The sequence below is a fragment of the Equus caballus genome, chromosome 29, assembly GCF_041296265.1.
Source record: "Equus caballus isolate H_3958 breed thoroughbred chromosome 29, TB-T2T, whole genome shotgun sequence".
Taxonomy (NCBI): domain Eukaryota; kingdom Metazoa; phylum Chordata; class Mammalia; order Perissodactyla; family Equidae; genus Equus; species Equus caballus.
Window position 1 is genome coordinate 40,367,742 of NC_091712.1, and position 17,991 is coordinate 40,385,732.

The window sequence follows — 17,991 nt, forward strand, 5'->3', positions numbered from 1 at the left end:
GTATAAGACAGTTGTCTTCAAACACTTTTGTCTATTAAAGCCCAAGGCCTATGTTTTTTCAGGAACAGTTTCAGCAAATTTATTTTCCTTTGTGGTTGATAATGGTTTTGTTTTTTGTGTGTGTTTAATTGTGCATTTGAAAAAACTGCCACTACTCCTACTCCTCTCAGATTTTTTCTCTGTCCTGACAATCTTTCACTTATTAGCTTGGCATGCTTCTAGACTTGGGATAAACCAAACATGAAAGCTGAAGGTGTATTCACCACTTTCATGAGCATGCATCGTGCCTGGCCGGTATGTGGATTTTTTAATTCCTCTGAATACATGGCTGGTTTTTGAACGTACTAATATCCCAAGCTTCTCCTCAGAGCTTTATATGGTCTATTCTGCATCTTCAATCTTAATCTCTTGCCCGTGGCACCTATGTTCTTATAGTCTCCCTGCAGTTGTAATGAGCCCATCCAGCTGCTTTTCAGTTCAAGCTTAGAGCTAGGCAATACATACAGCAGTCTTTCAGACAGCCTCCACATAGCTTAGAACATTGCAAGTAAGATCTTTTATGATCACCCAATTTGAGAGAGGTAACTGGGAAAGGCAGGTCCCTCTTACAGATCAAACCTACAGTGTGCCAGGCAAGAGGAGGGCAAAGGTGAGTAAAAATATGATGAAATTTTCTACCACTTTGAATCTGTCTTTCTCCTAACTGAGTGTTCAGTTTGTTGCTGTAGACCTTTGTTTGACTGTTTTCATGAGCTCTTATAAGGTTATTTTGGCCGGTTTATGGTTGTTTCCTTCTGTTTCCACGGGAGAACTCAGAGCTTCCTAGTCCATCATTTGGCTGAAATCACTCTATTTGTTCAATTTTCAATGGCTTCATAAAGTTCCATTGTACCAATGCATCATAATTTCCCTAACTCTTCCAAAGTTTATTGTAATTTAAGTTGTTTAAATTTTTTTCTTTCGTGAATGTGATTAGATAATAAATTTTATAAAATATTCATCAGGTTTTTTTTGGCAGTGAATCATGATAGTTTCCTAAGTGTTATGTAACAGGATAAACGACGTAATAAACACCCTAAGATTCTGTTTTCTTGCTGCAAATCGTATCCAAAAACTCTGGTAATCATAATTCCATAATGTTTTTGGCACACTTTTCAGGATTGCATCCTTCTTAGGACTGGATATTCTTCTTATAAAGCAAATAAAAGAAAGAAATATTTTGATGAGAAAACAAAAAGGCAGTTTCTTTCAATTTAAATTTTTGATCCTTTCTCGAAGGTCATCTTTTTGAAAAATGCTCATTAATCATTCCTCTAAATTGTGTGTGTGTGTACGTGTGTTTGTGTGTGTGTATGGTGTAAAATACTTAATTGTTTCAAATGATGTATGATCAACAAGTGGCTTCATCATGGCCAAAACAAAAAACGGAGTGGTATCTGGGGATTTCTAGTCTAACACATGGTCAATAATTGTTCAGCAAATCACTTGTAATAATTTACTAATGTATATGGATCTTGATAAAAATATATACTTGTACTGAGTAAAAAATTAATGATTTCTTTATCACTATATAATAATTCATTAAGTTTACACTTTAATAAAAACCAGAGAAACAAGTTAACTGTTTTCACTTCTATTTCACTCCATGGACAACTGCTTTAACCTTGCTCCTCCTACCATACATTGACTAACAATTGGACTGTGGACTTGCGTGTTACCTTCCTGTTATACATATGATCTGCGAAGGCAGAAGAATAGAAGAGAGTCTGCTTAGACAGAGGAGCAACAGGCAATGGATCCCAAGGGTTGGTGTGAGAAACTAAATGATGGCCACGTGATTCCCGTACTGGGATTTGGCACCTATGCACCAGAAGAGGTAAAAATAGTTGTTTGGGGTTGAGGGTTCCAAACAAAATAGACTTGGCATAAGTGGAAGCCAACCTTGGTTGTCAAGTCATTGAGTTCTTGTGTGACTCCTGGAGGCTCACTTGGTTTTGTAACCAGGCTAGAACCATTCCTTATGAAAAGAGATAACATAGTCAGTGTTCGCTCTGCATCAGGGCCTGAACGTGTGGTCACCTACAGATTATTCTGGGTTTTCCTCCAGTTTCTATCTATCTCCCAGATTGTCAAAAGAGGTGAAACTCAGCAGTCAAGAACACTGACTGTTGGCTGCTTTGCTTTGAAGGTGATTGCAAGTGAGTGGTTTCTCTGTGTATTTCTGCAACTCAAGAAATCTTCCCTCCCACCAGGAATACATTATCCAGAGACATATTGTGATAAAAATTCCTGAAGAAGAGGTGAATGACAAATTATGTGGCAGAGTTGCTGTTCTGCTGTGGGGTAGCCTGCCAAGTGCTGAGCAACAAATAATCCACCTAGAGTTTCCCTCACACTTCTGCTACTTTTGGGAATTTATCACAAATGGAAAATATAATATCATTTGAGGGAATATGCTACAGTCTTCCAAGGCAAGGTTTCAATTCTTTGTTCTAGTTAACGTAATTTTGATTGAAGCAATAGTTAGAGTTGGGCCTTGTACATAAGGGGCACAAAGTAGACAAAACTCGAGACTGAAAGCCAGAAGCTTACCTTCCAATTTTGTCTTTAGACTATTTAGTTGTATGACAAGCGACTAGATCTTAAACTTTAAGTCTCAGTTTCTCATCTATAAAATGGAAGATAATATTCAAAGGAACATTTTGGAGACAGATTGCAGGACTTCTTTACTTTGTAGTACAAAGTGGAATGAAGGGGAGAGAAGGGTCAAGGCTATCCCAGAAGCTCCAGCTTCAGTAAACTTCTGAATGCCTGTGCACCTAAGGAAGGAGCATGACACGCAGAGGACAGTTAGACCAACTATCTAGTTTCTTGCAATGTCATTGAAAAAAGAAAGCTTCTGAAATACTTAAAGAGAAATGGAATATTTTTCAGCCTAAAAATGGGGATATGTTGGTCAAAGGGTACAAACTTTCAGTTATAAGACGAATAAATTCTGGGGAACTAATATACAGCATGGTGACTATAGTTAATAATAATATACTATATTCTTGAGATTTTCTAAGAGATGAGATCTTAAGTGTTCTCACCAGACACAAAAAAGTTAACTAGGAGGTGTGATGGATATGTTAATTAGCTTAATTGTGGTAATCATTTCACAATGTGTATGCGTATGAGAACATCACGATGTATACCTTTTTATTTTCATACAATTTTTATTTACCATGTTCTGTCTGACTATACTGATAGAGGACTCTTCGAATCTATCACATTGTTTCTTGAGACTTTGTTTCATATGCCTTTTCCTTTTGTTGACTGAGCTTAACAACCAAGCATAATTTAAATCATATCCATGACTGCAACTCTGTGCTGAGTCCTGTGAGTCCTTTCCATAAATCACTGAAACTGTGGGAGTTCATGGAAACCATCGGGCTAGTGACCAACCAGTGATTACCTTGGATTTTAGAAGTTCCTAAGATGCCCAACTTTTATTACTTACCGGGAAAGACCAAGGCAAACTGCAATGTGTTCATCACCACACGTGCAGAAGTAACCTAAGACACTAGGAAATGTTTACTCTTAGGAAGTCCAAACTTTATGCCTTAGCTTTCTCTCAATCATGTGGATATACAACTACTACCTTTGGTTGTTCCTCTAGGTTCCTAAGAGCAGAACTGTGGAGGTCACCAAACTAGCTATAGATGCTGGGTTCCGCCATATTGATTCTGCTTATTCATACAATAATGAAAAGGAGGTTGGACAGGCCATCCGAAGCAAAATTGAAGATGGCACTGTGAAGAGAGAAGACATATTCTACACTTCAAAGGTGCTGTGTTTGTGGTTTTTGTTGAATGCTCATGTGTGAAGGTGATTGTGTTGAGGTGACAAATATGTTACTGGACCAGTAGTTGTTTGGCGAATTGTGCCTATTCATACAACTTTTTTCGCATATATTCATGTGTTAGCTCTAATGTCGAAAAAAGATGATGGCTTTCTCATGATTGTTCTGTTCAAATTTTATGATTTTAAAGTCACTGTACTTTTCAGAGCCCTAGATCATATCATTGTGATTTAACATGGACTACTGAATGAGACAGAACAGTGATCAGCCTATGGCTTTCCTCATCATCTGATGACTTAATAAAATTTCTTAACATTCCGTATTATCAGTTCTCACCTTCATCTGTAAGAGAAAGCATTATAAGAGGAGCTCACTGTATTAAACAAGATATAGCTAAAGTAATTTGAACTGTATCCAGCCCCTATTAATATGTTCATAGCCCTTTTCCCCTACAGTTATCTAAACAAAATGGATACTAAGAATTTCCCATTGGATTGAATGTTTGATAGAATGAGGCAGTGTTTGTCAATGGCTTTGTAAACTCCATCAAACAGAATTCAGAAAATGGGCACGGTTATTATTTGATAACACTTCTTATCTGAGTCATTTCATTTTGTTGTCAGTGGGTGTGCTGATGATAAATGCAAACAAATAATAGAGTTTCTATGGGTAAGTAAGGTCAAAAGTGAACCCAAGGGGGCTGGCCCCGGGGTCAAGTGGTTAAGTTTGTGTGCTCCACTTCGGCGGCCCAGGGTTTCACCGGTTTGGATCTTGGGAGCAGACATGGAATGGCCATGCTGAGTCAGCGTCCTAGATAGCACAATCAGAGGCACTCACAACAAGAACACACAACTATGTAGCGGGGGGGCTTTGGGAAAGAAAAAGAAAAGAAGATTGGCAACAGTTGTTAGCTCAGGTGGCAATCTTTAAAAAAAAAAGTTAAAAAAATAAAACAGCATGCATTAATTAAAAAAAAAATGAAAGGGAACCAAGAAAGAAAAAAGTATTTGTCCTCTGTTATCATCAGTTTCCAAAGTAGAAAAATGTCTAACTTTTAGGTGAAACAATAAAAACAAAACTGACTAAAATATTAACCCAACACAACTTCCATTCTTTAACCTCTGCAGCTTTGGCTGACTTTCCTTCGACCCGAGTTGGTCCGGCCAGCATTGGAAAAATCTCTGACAAATCTTCAACTGGACTATGTTGACCTCTATATCATTCATTTTCCAATAGCGCTGAAGGTGGGCAATTCGTGCAGTGACACCTATTCCACTTCTTCTGTCAGAATGTTGATCAGTTTGCATGGATGGTTAAGATATCTCTTGGAAGAATGCAGGAATTATTACACTAGAGAAGAATCCTCAAAATAATAATTCCTGGTTAGCATTTTACTGACCTTTTTTGAATCCCTAAATTCTTTTCCATGCCTCAAAGAGAAAACAGTTCAATAATCTCAAATTGTTTGTCTCAAAAACTTGAGGAAATAAAAATAGGCATGTTCAAATGCAGTCCTGATTAGAGTGGCGATGTCACAAACACAGTTTCATGCAGCTGTGATGAGCGATGAAACTATGTTACACTTGGGCATAATGAGTTGATCTCCTCTCTCACCATTTAAAGTTGAAAGCAAATTTGATGGTACTCCCTCTGGGTGAGTCTAAAACTAGCAGCCTTCATAGGGACTTGCAATACCTTACCTACACCATTGGCTATTTCCCCAGTGGAATTTTGGTAAATAGACTTCACTTAGCCATCAAGGACTACATTATGTAGAATTCTTGATGTTAAATTATAGAAAGATACTCAAGCTATCCTATGCAAAAGAATTTATTAGACTATGTAAATTGGATGTCAAAGCCATGGATAAATTTAAGGACTTGGAATAGCCTTCAGAAATATCTCCTCTTCTCTATCTCGTAACTTTGCCTTACTATTGGTTAGCTTTATTTATCTCAACATTTTCCACTGGTGACAAATATAGACTTGGGGCAATTCAAGCATGATGGTCATTAACACTTGAGAGCATCTGTGGATCCTCTGGCATCCATATTATTCCTGAAGAGAAACTTGAATGACTCTATTTGGTTCATGTGTCTTCCCTTAGACTATCAGATGTTCAGAAGGATAAGGAAAACTCATTATAGCCTGGATGAAGAGTGGGAGTTATTCCGGAAATGTCGTGTGTAACTTACTGTTATCCAAGTGCAAGGGAGGCCTTTTGCAAGATTAAAATATAGGGGACTGACAAAGGTAACATAAGTCCTTGTGAGTTCTCATTAGGGCCTATGAACATAGTATTTGTTCAAACACGTGACAGTGTAAGAGAATAGAGGAAGCCTGTCTCCTAAAGACATTCCTTACAACTCCATATGCAAGTCATTTTGCAAATATTAGTATCTAGAATGTTGCACCACCTAACTGAAGGAGGTTTAGTGTCCTGGCCCTAGATGTACCTGGCCGTGTGCTAAATGTGAAAAAATTATTGTGTGATATCACTAAAATGACTGCTTCTATTCAGCCAGGGGAAGAACTTTTTCCAGAAGATGAACATGGAAAATTAATATTTGACACAGTGGATCTCTGTGCCACATGGGAGGTGAGTGCTTGGAGGAGGGAAAACGGAGGAGGAGGCCAGGAGAGGGGGAATCTGGTTCATTTCTTCCACTTATGAGAATTGGCTCTGCGTCTTCACATTCAGCCATTCATAAACTTTAAAAGAGCTGGTATGCTGTGGTAGTGTGCGGGAAATCATTACTGAAATGATTATAGTGAGGAGTAGGGCAGAATAATTTGGGTCAATGAGGATAAGCATCTCTTCAACATGTAATAGTCTCTCACATTTTTCCAAGAAGACAATAATTCTTATTCTTGCTGTCACTACCTTCCTCCTTATTTAGTTTACTATCTTGCCTTTTCTTGGTAATCATGCCTATTTGCTTCATTGTCATTTCTTGACAGTTGTTCCTTTTAACAAATTCTCCTTGCATTTATTCTTGATCTATAGCTCTTTGAACAAATGACCCGTCACCATCTCTTCTTCCCCAGGCCATGGAGAAGTGTAAGGATGCAGGATTGGCCAAGTCCATTGGGGTGTCCAACTTTAACCGTAGGCAGCTGGAGATGATCCTGAACAAGCCAGGGCTCAAGTACAAGCCTGTCTGCAACCAGGTGAGTACACTTGGCCTCCTCACCTTTCTGTTCTTCATCTCCTTCTTGCACTATTGCCAGATGTCTATTTGGCTTCCCCTGCTATTATTCATCTTATCCCTACTGAACAGAAGATTCTAGAGAGTAGTAGAGTTTCTATCTACTAGGGTGTGAATAGAACCCATAACTGTATCTCTGTTTTCTAAAGTCTTAGTGAAAAAAGTGACCAGACCTTAATGATAAATTGCGCATACAAATTTACAGAAGGTAAAGGAGGTGACAGATGGCTGGAATATCTACCAGACCTCACATGGAAGGTGACATTTCCCTGGGCTGTAAGGGATGTCCAGAGATGGGATTGGTGAAAGTGATTTGGAGAGAACTGTTTACAGGAAGGAAGGCCATGCAAACATGGAATGGACAGTAAGTAAGGAAAGAGTGAAAATAAGATGAGGTAGGTGTTAGGGGTTTTTGTGGGATTTCAAGGCCTGAATGCGTCCTCTTGGAGTCTTTTAATAGGAAGCATGGATACAAAAAAAATTAACTGGAGAGTATGAAAGTCATCCAGGCTAGAGGGATGAAGTTACTGGTTTACTGGATGCTAATGGTGGACAAAATCAACACTCAGGAACATTTAGAAGGAACATAGAGCCAACTCATTGATTTACTCATTCTTAGTTTGGTTCTCCTCAACAATTTCTACCCTCAAATTAACTGTTTAGACACAGTGTTCTGTGTCTGACTCTGTGCTCTTACTTGTTTAAATCTGTTCCTATTTTATTGTGGAAAGAACTCTTAACATGAGATCCACCTACTTAACAAATCTTTATGTATACAATGCAATAAAAGTTAGTTAACTGTTGGGACAATGTTGTACAGCAGATCTCGAGAACTTAGTCGTCTTGCATAGAGACTTCATGCCCACAGTTAGCAACTCCCGATTTCTCCCTCCTCCCAGGTCATGGCAACCACCATTCTGATCCTGACTCTAAAAGTTTGACTATTTTAGATTCCTCATGTAACTGGTATCATGTAGTACTTTTACATCTATGAGTGTCTTATTTACCATTAAGTACTCAACGTGCAACTTGGAGTTAAGGAGGAAAAGTCTTCGACTAGAAATTGTAGTTTAAAAAGTTGTAAGTGATCACTTATATAGTGATACAGCCCCATGATTTTGATTTACAAATGTCAAAAATTTTCGTGTGATTCTAGCATTAGTTTTACTCTCAATTTTTATTATGAAAATTTTCAGATATTCAGAAAAGTTAAGAGTATGGTAGAGGATATCCATGTTTTCCTTTCTATATCAGCAATTTTTCACGTTTTGCCACTTTACCAAATATATATATATATATATGTGGATATATCTGCCTAAGTATGTGCAATATTTTTGAGACCTTCAAAGTAAGCTGTAGACATGACAGTTCACCCCTAGAGACCTCGGAAAGCATATGATCTAATATCCAATCTATATTCAAGCGTCCCTCTGGTTTTCCCAATGTCTTTTATAGATCTTCTTTTTAATCAGGAGCCAACTGTGGGCCACGTATTACTTTGACCCATGTTTCCTAAGCTCTCTTACCTTCAAATGGTCACTCAATCCTTTTTATTTACATTGATGTCTAGATAGCTTTTCATCAAATATTCTGTATTTAACTCATTGTTATCTTGTGATATTGCATAACTTGTTTCTCTCTTCCCAGTTTCTGTAAATTAGAAGTTAGATGTGAATGCCTTATTACATTAAGATTAAATTTTTTTTGGCAAGAAAATGTCATCTGCATGCTGTGTCCCTCAAATCGCACTCTAGGAGAAGCCCATCATGACAAGTTGTTATCTCACCACTGAGAGAGGTGTTAGTTTTGTTCTCTTGGTTAAACTAGTGGTAGCCAGGTCTTTTCTTGGTAGATGTATATTTTCCCCTTTGAAATTACCCAGCAGTCTGTTGGGTGATGATTTTAGTCAGGAAGTCACATGGCCCCCAAATTTTCACATAAAGGTTGAGTATCCATCAATGATTTTACCCTGATTTAGTTATTTAATTGGCATTTGCAAATAATTATTTCCAATTTTAAACATTCTACTTAATTTTCCCACCTGGCAATTTATTGTAAAAAGAAACTTCCCTCCTCACGTCAGGATAAAATACAATTATTCCTATAAGGCAGGGTAAAAGCTTAATTTCTTCCTTTTAATTATCAATGTTCCCAAAAAGCAGTTATGTAACAATCACCTACAGTGAGAACAAAGATTTTTGTTCTCACTCTCATCACTATGACTCGTGGAGTTTTATTTACTCCATGAGTTATAATTTCTTTTACTCCTTAATCTCTTTGATTCTCAAATCTATACAACTGTCGCCAGTGGGATCCCCAGCAAACTGGTTCCTTTGTCCATTAGACATCCCATCATGAATCTCTGAGTAGTTTCTTCTTTTCTGGCACAATTTGGTGTCCAAGGCTCAAATAGTACTTTTTTTGTCCCAGATCTGAAATTGACCATGTCTCCTTACAGAGTATGATGGTATTGAATAACCAAGATATGCTCCATTCAGTACCCTGTCCTCAAAAACTTAATTTTCTTTTTTTTCCACCCTTTTATAGAACAGAGGTATAATTTTTTAAATAAATCATTACTTGATGTTCATATTTCCAGTTTAAATTGAATATTACACAGCTGTTTATTCAGCTCTTTTTTTCTTTTGAAGCTTTCTCTTTCATAGTAATACTACCATTTCATATAATCTGACACTTTTCTCTCTTGGCATTCTACAGGTGGAATGTCATCCTTATCTCAACCAGAGCAAACTGCTGGATTTCTGCAAGTCAAAAGATATTGTCCTAGTTGCCTACGGTGCTTTGGGGACTCAACGTCTAAAAAGATGGTAAAGAAGGCAATGAGGAGTTTACCTAAAATGACATTTTTGATGCAATATTTTTGATCATACCATACTCAGTTTTCTGGAATTAACTCTCAACAAGTTTGTGGGAGAGAGGGGAGGAACAAAAGAAATGCTTCTCCTTTATCATCCCATCACCCAACCAATGGTTTTACAGTATATGTGTCTTATTGTAGATTAATCAATAATAAATGTCTGCATTACAATGTATAATAATCCAAAAATTGAGACAAAAGACATAAGCTTAAGTCATGATTTAGATATGTTTTAACTAATTAACACCTTTCTAGTAATATACTCTCTAAGCCTCACTTACCTTATGTCTGAAATCAGGATAAAATGTCTTAATTCCCAGGTTTATCATAACAACAAAAATTACAATCTGAAACATTTTTGTAAACTTCTATAGAAATATTGCACACTATAAGTAATGATAAAATCAGTAGTTCTCATTTTGGGTCTACTCAATTTTTATCAACATCTTAGAAAGTTAAAAAATATCCCAGTATTTTCCTTCTTTTTTTCCTTTCGTACTCTTTTCCTTTCTTTGGGGCTATACTCAGAGAAGAAAAACAGTCACTGAGAAGGAGAAGAGAAAAAGACCCATGAGTTTGGAAGTATTAGTCTCAACTCAAGCATGGATCAGAAAGTCCTGGAGGGCTTTGTAAACACAGATTGCTAGGTGCCACACCTGAGTTTCTGAACCAGGTGGTCTTTGGTGAAGCCATGGAATTTGCCTTCCTAACAGGATCCCAGATGATACTGATACTACTGGTCTAGGGACCACCTTTTGAGAAGCACTGGTCTAGAGAGGGCCTACTTCGTCTGCGTGGGAAGCCTCCTAACAAACTGAATACTCAGCCTCAGGTCTTCAGCATCTCTGCATTTTCTTCCAGGCTTGCCCCAAACTCCCCAGTCCTCTTGGAGGATCCAGTCCTTTGTGCCATGGCAAAAAAGTACAAGCGAACTCCAGCACTGATTGCCCTTCGCTACCTGCTACAGCGTGGGGTGGTGGTCCTGGCCAAGAGTTACAATGAGAAGCGGATCAAAGAGAACATGCAGGTGATGAGTGATGCTGTGGGCATAGGCCTCCTAAATTATATCCTTCATATGTGTTCTTCTTTGTAAGGCTCTCAAGACATATTCGATCCCAGTTGAGTTACCTGTTATTTCCCACTCATGTGTGCCTTATGTGTATTCCGACCAGTTTTCTCCTGCTGTGGCAACATGAGAGGCAGCATGGCTGGATGGAATCCAGATTGGACAGAAAACAGATTTTAGTTCCAGTATGAATTCTGAAATGTGCTCTGTAGCCCTGTGCAAGTAAATTTCATTTCCTTCATTTTAAAATTAGGGAATTGAGAGAAAGATGGGCACAGATGTTAACTCAGGACCAGTCTTCCTCAGCACAAAAGAGGAGGATTGGCAGCAGATGTTAGCTCAGGGCTAATCTTCCTCAAAAAGTAAATAAATAAAATAAAATAAAATGAAGAGATTGTATTACATGGTTTTCTTAGTCCATTTGGGTTGCTATAGAGAAATATCAGTCTAGGTGGCTGATGAACAGCAGAAATTTATTTCTCACAGTTCTAGAGGCTGGAAGTCTGAGATCTAGGTGCCAACATGGTCATATGAGGCCTCTTTTCTGGGTTGCAGAATTCACATTGTATCCTAGCATGATAGGAGAGGCAAGGGAGCTCTCTCAAGTCTCTTTTATGAGGGCATGAATCTCAGGGTTCTACTATAATGACCTGATCACCACTCAAGGGCCCCACTGTCTAATACCATCACAGTGAAGGTAATGTTTCCAATATATGAATTTGGGGGGGCATGCAAACATCCAAAGTTTAGCAACGATCTGTCTCCAAATTACTGTGGTTTTAGTTTGCACTTCCTTGAATACTAACGTAGTTTCCTTTTCATGTATTTAATACCCTTGTTTCCAATTTTATGAAGTGTTGAATTCTTTGTACATTTTTATTAAGTTATCTGTTTTTTTATTTACTTTAGAGAGACCATTAGTAAACCATTAGCTGTAGCTGTATAACAAGCTATCTCCAGTGTAGAGGTTTACTACAGAAGCCATTTATTTAGCTCATGATTCCGTGGTTTGACATTTAATCTGGGATCAGCTAAGCAGTGCTATTCTTGGCTGTGCTGTCTCATGTATCTTCGGTTAAATGCAGAAGAAACAAGCAGCTCTGCTTTAGGTGGTTGATTTGACTGTTGTCAGAGGTGCATAAACCCTGTTCCATATAATTTTTCAAATAGTTGACTAGACCATAGCCAACTAGCCTGTTCTTAATCTCATCACAGTGGCATGATCCCAAGGCAGTGGGTTGATACTTGCAAAGCCTTTTCATGTCTAGGCTCAGAATGAGCTCACTGCTGCTTCTAGCAAATTTTCTTACCAGTGCAAGTTACAAGCTAGGCAGGACTCAAGGGGTAGAGAATCTTGCAAAAGTGTTTTTGTCTTTCCATTCAAATTTGGGTCTCTAAAACACCTGAATTGATTTTTAATATGATGTGAAAATAGACCCAATTATGTATATGATTAAATGGAAATCCAAATGGCCATATTCTCCCACAGATTTTCACTATCCTATCTGTCATATATCAAATGTCCCTCAGTCCATTTCTGGACTCTCTCTTCTATTAAACTACTTACTTTTTGGTACTAATTATAGTGGAAAATAATTCTTGCTTTCCAGAATGGTAAATTTTTTTTTCATTCCTTTTTCTTTTGTAATCATGTCCTGGCTATTCTTGACTAGTTGTTCTTTTATGTAAAATTAAAATGTGCTATTACTTATCAACTTCCACAAAAAGTAAAAGTGTAAATCTTGGGTTCATATTGCATTGAAACTGTAGAAGAATTCAGAGAAAACAGACTTCTTTATAATATTGAGATTTCCCATCTATGATTACGATATGAATTTTTAATCATTTCGGTATTCTTTATACATTTTTAATAAATTTTTGTGCCTTTATCCACAAAGGCATTTACATAATCCTTCTATTAGATATTTTCATAGATTACTAGTAATTTTAATATCCTTTTGATAACCTTTTATTAACTTTTTATTTTGAGGATTTTCAAATGAGAAGAAAAGTTGAAAGAATAATGCAATTAATGTGTAACTTAGATTCATCACTTGTGAAATTGTTGACATTGTGCCAGCTATCTATCTATATCTATTTATATATCTTCTTTATCTATCTCTATCTTGGAATGTTACTTTGGGTTTATGGATTTATTTGGTTCAACATTTTAGCCATTACTGACATACTTTATGATGCTTAAAGTGTCCACATTTAGACAGTAACATCCTCTTCAAGCCAGTTACTGTCTTTTGAACATGACATCATTAATATTTGGACAATTATTGGTTTAAATTATCCTGAAAAATTTTTTCCACATTCTAACTGTTCATTGATTAGATATAGAACTCCACCTGTATTCCCAAATTACTATATTATGTTGTGTATTTTTACAGTTTACCTCTGAATTCTTTTGGATCTTCCAAGTACATGACCTTATATCTTTGGGTAATGTCAGCTTTGTTCCCTCAGGTCCTTTAAAGATCTCCTTTTTGTCTGTAGCTTTGTGCAGGTTCAATATATTATATCTAGCGAAGAACTTATATTTAATTTTCCTGATATTTTTTACCACTTGAGTATTTTGCTTGATGTCTTTAAAAACTTTTGGAAACTTCTAAGACATTTTGATAATTGCCTCTGCACCATTCAGTCTTATTTGCTTGGGTTTTCCAGATTGGCAACTATGCAATCTAAAAGTTTTAAAAATTCTTCTACTTTTGTGATAGGTTTTTGAATTCCAGTTGACTTCAGAGGACATGAAAGACCTAGATGGCTTAAACCGAAATCATCGATTTCTTCCTTTACAAATGTAAGTGACTTTGGTAAATGTGCTTGCCTCAATTTATTTTCTGATAATGAGTGTACAATGATGGTTAAAAGTTACCTCCATACCAGGAAGAAAGAGACCAGTTTAAGTCAAGGATGAGACAGGAGTTTTCTAGAATCTCATCCCAGACTCACTCCAGAGCTTTGTTTACTGACACAACCACAGGGTGAGTGGGCCAGGGCCAGCTTGGACTTACACACATACGTCCTGCTCTCATCACTCCATGGAACTTTCCAAGAATCTTAATATCATTGCTGAATCCACATCTTCCACATAGGCCACCCATTTCTACAAGAATCCGATGGGCATACACTGTAGATATCACTAGTGCAGCTTAATTCAATGTTTCCAAAGAGTGTTTATCATCTTCTTCTCCCAGCTTCTCAGTTCTTTATCAGATTAAAGTCTTCTCCATCAAACTTGTGATCAACAGCAGAAATGCCCGTGCCCTCCCCCCCCCCCCCCCCCCCCCCGCCCACCATGGAATCTTCATGAGATCCTGCCAAGTGTATGGCCTTCATAAGTTTCCAAATCTCTCTCTTCCTTTGCATTGCATGTTTGTCCAGGACCCAAGTACTGCATTTCCTTCCAAAAAGGCTGTCATTCTTGGGTCCATAGGAGTTCTTGGTTTAGATTTTCTGAAATATGGTGATGTTAAGACAGAGGACAAAGTTTTCAAGAAGAGAAATATAAACCAAAAGAAGAATGTGGAGTCAAAAGCACCATTGTTGGAGAGATTATAGCCTCTAAAAGATCTTTACTATTCCTTCATGCTTTAAGGTTCTGGAATTTTGAGAATAAAGCTTCTTTGTAATTGAGGGAAAAGGAGGGATACACATTCCTGCTGCATGGGAGAATTTTAATTCATAATAGTGACAAATGTGATAAAGTGTGGAACAAGATAGCATGATAGCAAGTTGTGAATACTCAAATGTTTATAGATATAGTATTCTCCTTGCTAATATAGAGACAAGTGAAGAATAAGGTAGGGAAATAATGCAGAGAGAAAGAGACGGATAATCATTCCGTAATTTTTACAGGTAATTATATATTTTATTAATAAGCAATCATTTCTCTATCACTTTCTACTTTGAGTATTTACTGAAACGAGATCTCCTTATTGTACAATAAGATCCTTGGGGATGGGACCCAATTTTTACATGACATTCTTTCCATTTCTAAATCTAACTAGATATGCTGTATGGGGTGGACAGTTCATAAATAATTAATAAATTTTAAAAATATAGGTGAAATTTCATTCAGTAACCTGTATCACCCAAAGTATTGATTTGTGCTGAGCATGTAGCTGAACATCTCCTGTTCAAAACAAGGCAGAATCAGTCTCTTCTTCCCCTGAGGATTCGAGATGAGAAAGGGTGGTCTATCTCATTGCTTTTTTGACAGATGTAGGTAGGGAGAGAAATATATGTGAATATTTGACTTTGTGTTCTGTATATTCAGTTCTGGGAAGAGAATATGATTTCAATGATTTAATTTTTCTCACTATTTTTTTATTGTTATCAAGTTATGTTTGTGAAAGAAAGAAAGGCAAGCTTCACAACCAGTCAGGAAATAAAATGTTTGACTTAACCCTAATGACAGTTCCGTAGAAATCACTTCTCTACCACCCTATAAACAGAGTCATTGACCCCATGTATGCATTGTTCTTTCTCATTTTAGTGCTGTTGACCACCCGGAGTATCCATTTGCTGATGAATATTAACATGGAAGCCTTTGTCCTGAATTCTACCAAAAACCCTGATTGCAGATAATGACACAAGAAAGGTCTCAGATGTTGGTGATCAGACACATCTGCATGGGTTCCATCCATGCTGCTTAGCAACTCATACTCAGCTAGACTTAAGTCTATAGGTTAGGAAGGAAAGGTACTGCATTTTTGTCATCTTCTGCAAAAAATTAAAGACTTTTTTTACCTAAAGACTCTTACGCACTCCAGTCTCTGTTTTTTATATTTTCTGACTCATTAGAACCAAAAACCGATTTGCCTAGATATGGGGTAGGAGGGAGATGAAATACAATAGCAGAAATTTTATAGACATTTGTGGAGTGAGGTGGGTAGAGTTTTTAGCCTCTAGAGAAGTAATAATTGGCAGGTATTTGTCAATCAGTGTTCCTTTAGTCCTTTGGGGAACAAGAGGACACACTGCATGTGGTCTGGAAGATGAGGCACATATAAAAGGATGACCAACAATGCATAGGCTCTCTTCCAGCATCACAGGGCATCAGAACTCCAGGAAATCCAAGAATGAGGTTTCCCTGCGGCAGGGTTGTCCAGGAGGTGGGAGGGGAACCAGCCTGGAAGGATGGTTAGGACTCAGATATACAGAAGATTTGGGAGGAGAAAGTTTAACACATAACTATTTGGAAAACTTTGGAAAATGCATCTTTGCTACTTCTCTCCTGAAGATAAAAAGAAACTTTCCACAGTATTTTACCAAAGGGCCAGAGCTGAGAGTCAGGACTAGACTGCCACATGTGCCTAAGGAACAGTGATGAGCTTGCTGAGGTGTAGTTAGACAGGAATTCAAAGACATAACTGACAGATCAAATTACCCTGAACATAAACTCCATGTTTATCAAATTTTATCAGGTTCCAAAAAATATTAATTTGATATATTGATAGTGAACCTGAAGCAAATTTGCTCACCTGTTGTGCAGCAAGCCAATCTCTGACACCGGGTGCAATGGAAGAAAATAGGAATTTTATTATTTCACAGCACTGAGCAAGGAGAAAGGGCAGCTAACCCTGAAATCCCAAACTCCCTGAAAAGCTAAAAGGGAGGGTTTTTATTTGGGGTTTTAGGTTGGGGAGGGGGAGCATATGACCTTGCTGGTCAGAGCTTTCCCACCAGCCTATCTTTGGCCTTGAGACCACTTGCAGAGAGGAGGAAGCCAGTGACCTTGCTGGTCAGCAGCTTTCCCACCAGCGTGTATCTCCTTGGCAGGGAGGAGATAAAGAATCCAGGCGCTTGTCCTTGGCAGTGTTTGTCTCCATGGAGGATAGTGGATTCTGGAGCCAGGAAGCCAGGGAGTAAGCAGGGAATAAGTATTTGGGTTTTAACCCCATATATGCTGGGTTTAATGTAGGGAAACTGATATCAGGGTTGGTATCAATATTTGATCCTTGTAAATGAGTCATACACAAAGTAAGGCACACAACACAAAATACTCCTAAGCATTACATATTTTCTGTAAAGCCTATATAAAGAAGCAAATACATTTAGTAATTCCAATTCCTTGAAGTTTTCCAATGCCATTTGAAAATGTATGGATGCAAAATAGCACAATGCTTACAACATTTATTAACTTTTAGGAACATCTTTTATAAAAATATATACCTTTATTTTCTATATTTTTTTTTTAAGGAAGGTTATCCTTGAGCTAACATCTGCGGTCAATCCTTCTCTTTTTACTGAGGAAGACTGGTCCTGAGAAACATCTATGTCCGTCTTTCTCTATTTTGTGTGGGATGCCTGCCACAGCCTGGCTTGCCAAGTGGTATGGAGGTCTGCACCTGGGATCCAGGCTGGTGAACCCCTGGCTGCCAAAGCAGAATGTGAGAACTTAACCCTTGCTCCACAGGGCCAGCCTCTATTTTCTATATTTTTTAATGGTACAAACTTGGTCATGTAATCATAGAGAACTAAATTTTTATCAGATCACTTTGTTAAAATATGGGACAATCATGGACCAAACAGGGACAATCAAAGAACCTTGAGAGTAAGAGTTGTTCAGAACCTGGTACACTTTCTAACACCTATAGCTGCAAATATTGCTTGCTCTCATGACCACATCCATCTGTCATAACCAACGCACCTTCTACAGCCATGTTCTTCAGCTGGGACCTAACCAACAAGCTGTGCAACCCACAGTCTTTCCTAAAATGATTCTTCCTTCTAATTAGAGAAGACCATCTATGTTCTCAGATTTTAGTTCACATTTGAATGACTGTAGTATAACTTTCTGTTGTTCGTTCTGTTGTTAAAGAACGAATCTATAATTATTGGGAGTGAATCCTTTCGATAGGCTGCAATTATACCTCTTTTATTCTTCATAATTTCTCCTTGGACTTTTTTTTAGTCAACATATTCAAATTCTTCGTAGAGACTCACTCCTCTGGAAAGATTAGTGTATATGACAAAGGTAGCC

At 37.7% G+C, this 17,991-nt stretch overlaps 1 protein-coding gene across 3 annotated transcripts; it reads left to right on the top strand.

The window, feature by feature from the left end:
• Positions 1–211: 211 nt before the first annotated feature.
• On the top strand, positions 212–15,762 carry PGFS (prostaglandin F synthase). 3 transcript variants are annotated; one of them, XM_070254646.1, is made up of 10 exons: positions 212–294; positions 1,747–1,876; positions 3,659–3,826; positions 4,969–5,085; positions 6,363–6,440; positions 6,890–7,012; positions 9,769–9,878; positions 10,790–10,955; positions 13,721–13,803; positions 15,502–15,760. In XM_070254646.1, the coding sequence occupies exons 2-10, from the start codon at positions 1,793–1,795 to the stop codon at positions 15,542–15,544; spliced, it is 972 nt and encodes a 323-aa protein (XP_070110747.1). In that variant the 5' UTR covers positions 212–294; positions 1,747–1,792; the 3' UTR covers positions 15,545–15,760.
• Positions 15,763–17,991: the final 2,229 nt, after the last annotated feature.